Below are 5,000 nucleotides of genomic sequence, written 5' to 3' on the forward strand. Positions count from 1 at the left end.
CCAATTCTCAATACCTAGTAAAACATGTCCATTGAAAAAGACTATTGCAGCTTACTGATTTTAGGTTACAAGTCCATTTTAAAAGCTAAATTAGAAGGTCAGACAAAAAAGCTTTAAGAAAACTTTAATCGAACGTAAATGTAGGTGGTTAAGTAAAAATTCTGAAACACTTTCTTTAAATTCTGAAGCGTTATGGATTAAATCTGTAGACGATGAAGCTGCAATCACGCCTATTTAAAAGGAAGTGTTTTACTTTAGAAAGCTGAGGTAATGGCATTATTAATGATATTTATGTAAACAGGTAAATAACACGAAACCAAGAATCGTTTTTTTCAGTGAAATGGAATTAACAGATATGCTATATAATTTGTTAAAAAACATAGGATCGTCATGTTAGAGTGTAGAGCATGCCGGTCTAAGTACGTTTTTATGTGGACCACGGACGCTCATTAATACATGAATGAAGTTAAGCTTTAGAAAGAGTAGTCATAGTCAACAAAAACAATACGTATACTTAATAGGCATGTCTGGGTTTCTGTATGCAAAGTAATATTAGGTTAATAGAATGGCAACGTTTTAGTTGAAAGGTAAGCATGCGCGACCGATGGCCATGAAGAGTACAGCAAATGCTTGTTGCCAATTTAGATATAGTATATTAGATCTACCCCCGTATCTACATGGAATAAACAGGAAAAAGTGGCTCTGCCTTCGGATATAAGGCCCAGGCGATTTTTATGTAATTTTAGGGGAAAATTGCGTCTTATGTGCCGTCAGAATCGGTCATTTACTAAATGTCCACGACTTAGGCTTGGTCCACGGTGTTGATGTTCTTAGGGTGTTCATCATTTGATATATTGCGGAATTATTATTAATTATTCAGCTTAATCTTTTCATAATCAAAGCTATACATTATTATTACTAGACAAAAACTTAGATTGAAACATTGTCCCCGAGAAACGTAAACAATGAGTTATTGCTTCATTTTAGACACGCGTGGAATTCATGTCGAACAAATTACAAGTAGAACAACGAAGGGAAGTACAAGAAAACACACGAATATGCCTTAGCATATTCATGTGTTTTCTTGTACTTCCCTCATTTAAAACACACAGGCTTGCACTACGTAATAAGTAGCCGGCCATTTGCTTCTAAATTTGTTACTGTGTCACTGTCTGTCAGAATAGGAACAATTACTACCCTGGGTACCATGTAGTAAGAATGATAACAATGATGATGATGACTTTGATAGTGCCAGTTAGTGGTGAAAACATTTATAAGGTATTAACAATAATAATGAAATTGCAAATATTAATGATGGTGTGACGATGATATGATGATAATAACTGTACTCATGATTGTGATATTCATGTCAACTTTTATGTATAGTGATGCAAATTATAGTGATAAATATGCAGAATAACGATAGTGGTATGAATTATAACCATAAGCAGAAATCAATATTGTTAATAAAATCACCATTATTGCCGCAATTTCTCCTTTGACCATCATTATTGTTCCCTCTCCCAGTTCTTATCAACAATTTCTTATTAGTTACCCCTGCCCTTCCACAGAACGGCACCCCTGGCTCATCTGGGCCTCCTCCCCCTCCTCCCGGACTACCTGCAGAAACCAACACGAAGAAGAAATCGACTTGTATGAAAGTGTCTGGGGGCGTGGGTATTGCCGTGTTAGTCATCTGGATAATATTCCGATTTTGCTTTCGCGTGGCACTCGAGGCGAGTACGTAAATGGATGGTTAGTGTTGTTGTTACGATTAGTGTTGGATCAAAGAAAAGGTGTGTTGGAATGCCAGGATTGCGCATTTTGGTAATGGTTCTTGTGACTTACTAGTATGCTATTGCGTGGCTAGGCCTTCGGGTGTGTGCTAGTAGTACTTGGGGAATGTAAGCAACTGAAAAGTGGCAGTGTATGGAGTGTACATAGAAGTTAGTAAGTGTGATTTGCCAGTACTTCAACAACTTACTAGTATTTGAGAAAGCCATTAATTGAAAAAATGGAAGCCAGTAATAAAAAAAAAAAATGGTTATAAGATGCTGTTGAGGAAGCCAGTATTTGAAGAAAGAAAAATTGTTATACTGATGCCTTAGTGTATAAATGCAAACTAACATTACTGTTGAAATGTGTGTGTGTGTTTTTGCGTGCGTATGTTTGCGATCATATGAAAGCTGGTTTATAAGTTCAGGCAATTAAAGTTCTGATATTGACTGATGTAGTAATAAAAAGATAAGGTTCCTAATGTTATGTAGCTTTTAATTTTATGCTAAAACTGCATGTGACTCGACCTGAAAAGTTATCTCTTAATTTTATAATTTATTGTAAATAGTTGTAGGATTCTATTTTTAATTCAATGTATTTTTTGTATAAATGATGGTTCTTTAATAATTTTTCCTTTATAACAACCCATTATTTGTGTACCTGTATACACACTGCAATATCATGCATAATACATGATATATACATACAGTATATATATATGTGTGTATATTTGTTATATATTGTTTCATAGCACTGAGGAACAAACAAAACTGGTAGGAAAGATGCTGTACATTCCACCATTCATCTTGACGAGTGAGTTTATAAAAGATTCTTCAGGACGGTGACTTTCTGTCTACCGATCTCGAAGCGCTCGCTGCACCACCATCCTACTTCTTCCAAATCTCAACAACAAATAAGTTACGTTCGGGAGAAGAACCGACTTCTAGCTGATCTTCGGACGAGAAATCCCCAATTCTTCCTCTCCTGTATTTCCAAACCTTCGAACTTCGCAGAATTACATCAGGTTCTCCCTTGTCTAAGAGGAGAGGCTGTTGTTGCAGTGGAAACCAGGAGCTTATTTTCAGACCGGATGGAATGGCGAAAAAACATTTGGCTTTTTTCTGCCACAGGACCAGTTCATCACGACCGAGCAAGTGGCGCATGGAGTTCATTCGATGCTGAGCGCTGAGGGGAGAACGAGCTCCTAAGGGCAACGTCTATATAAGTACTTACATAGACCTTGCCTGAGGGTGCATCTGGAGTCTTCGCATAGCCTGGAGATTCAACGAGACAACGCCGTGCTCCAGTCAGCCATATATTGACGTCTTCGGTACGGTATTACGCAAGAGACGATGGTCGATTTGGCATTCTTTTCGATAATGGATTACCGTAAGAAGAGAAAAGGCGCCTTCAGAGGGAGTAGAGCTACGAGTTTTTATAAGTCCAGAAAGAGAGGGATGTTTTCGTCGACCTCATTTGAGAGAAGAAATATCTTTGGTGATTTTCTGTCTTCACCATGAAATGGAAACAGTTTATGTAGACCTTATGTATATGTGTGTGATTGAGTGTGTGTGTGTGTGTGTGCGTGCGTACTGTATTTATACATGTGTATTTACATAATTATACATATGTGTATATATATACATATACATGTATACCTATGTAGGTATACATATGTATAAATATACACATGTATACACATATGTATGTATATATATATGTGTGTACAAATGTATACATTATATATATATTCACACACACATAGTTACACACACACACACACACACACACACACACACACACACACACACACACACACACACATATATATATATATATATATATATATATATATATATATATATATATATATGTATACATACATACATACATACACATATATACAAGTCAATATTCATACACACGCACACAAATATATCCATCTATCAATATATATATATACACATACATACATATATATACATATATATACATACATACACACATATACATTGATACTGGGATGCAATGGAGTCATGCGTATACTCTGTGAGAAGGTATTAGACCATGATAAGGAACTCTGTGTCTGCTTTATGGCCTATGAGAAAACTTATGATAGGGACTGGGTTAAGACGGACATTTTGAAGACCTTGAAATAGATTGGCGTGACAGAAGACTGACTTGTGAACTGTATATGGAGCAAGAGGCAGTGGTCAAAGTTATGGATGAAGAACGAGAGCAATAGGTAAAGGATTTCGACAAGGCTGTACACTGTCCCCTCTGGCATTTTAATCTATACAGAGAGGATGATGGCAGAAGGATTACATGATATCAACGAGAGAGTGAATGTTGGAGGATTATAATTATAAACAGATGTCACGTTTGCAGATGATCAAGTCGTGGTTTCTGAAACTGAGGACGGATTACAGATAATAATGGAGAACGTAAATGAGTTGTCACATAAATATGGAATGAAGAACAATATACAGAAGACAAAGGTTTTGGTTATATCTAGATAAGGTGGTGGAGTTGTGAATATCACTCTAAATGTTAAGAAAATGAACAAGTTGTAAAGCTTTGTTCTTTGGGATCATGGATAACTGGCGATGGGAAATGCGATCCAGATATTAGAGGAAGAATGGTAAAGGCAGCTTTTAGTAGACGAAAAGAACTGTGAAGCAGAAATATGAGACAGAGTGGGAATGAGGTGGTCTGGAGTGTGTTCTTGTATGGACCAGAGACATGGACAATGAAAGCGAACATGATTCAGAGAATAGCGGTTTTTGAAATATGGATTTGGAAAAAGATGGAAAAAATAAGCTGGACGGAGAGGAAGACCAATGAAGAGGTACTGTCAATGGTGGGAAAAAAGAAACACTTGCTCTAAAGGATTTTTAATCCAAAAAGAGAAGGATTAGACATGCGTTACGTGGAAAGGGGTTGTTGAAGGAGGTGATTGAAGGAAGAAGAGCTGGTAAAAGACCTGGGGGGAGGGAAAGAAAGGGCATGCTGAGTGAATTAAAGGGAGATGGGTTTGTCGACATAAAGAGAAGAACAGAGATTAGAGTGTCACTGAGAAAATGGATGCCAAAAAAAGGACCTGTCGTAGAACAGAACACTTGAGTGAGATTGAGACAAATTGATATATATGTACATACACATATATCTATGTGTATATATATATATATATATATATATATATATATATATATATATACATACAT

General features: G+C 36.4%; 2 protein-coding genes across 5 annotated transcripts in view; one reads left to right on the forward strand and one right to left on the reverse strand.

The window, feature by feature from the left end:
* The window catches only part of LOC119593457 (splicing factor 3B subunit 4-like), a 7,336-nt gene extending 5,264 nt beyond the window's left edge, over nt 1-2,072 (forward strand). For all 3 annotated transcript variants that reach the window (XM_037942388.1, XM_037942402.1, XM_037942394.1), the window contains exon 5: nt 1,572-2,072. In XM_037942388.1, the coding sequence (XP_037798316.1) occupies nt 1,572-1,748 (177 nt within the window). In that variant the 3' untranslated portion in view covers nt 1,749-2,072. The remainder of the gene's footprint in view (nt 1-1,571) is intronic.
* Nucleotides 1-5,000, reverse strand: part of LOC119593423 (adenylate cyclase type 2-like) — a 210,589-nt gene that overhangs the window by 25,461 nt on the left and 180,128 nt on the right. The window lies entirely within an intron of this gene.

This window comes from Penaeus monodon, chromosome 3, assembly GCF_015228065.2.
Source record: "Penaeus monodon isolate SGIC_2016 chromosome 3, NSTDA_Pmon_1, whole genome shotgun sequence".
Classification (NCBI taxonomy): Eukaryota; Metazoa; Arthropoda; class Malacostraca; order Decapoda; family Penaeidae; genus Penaeus; species Penaeus monodon.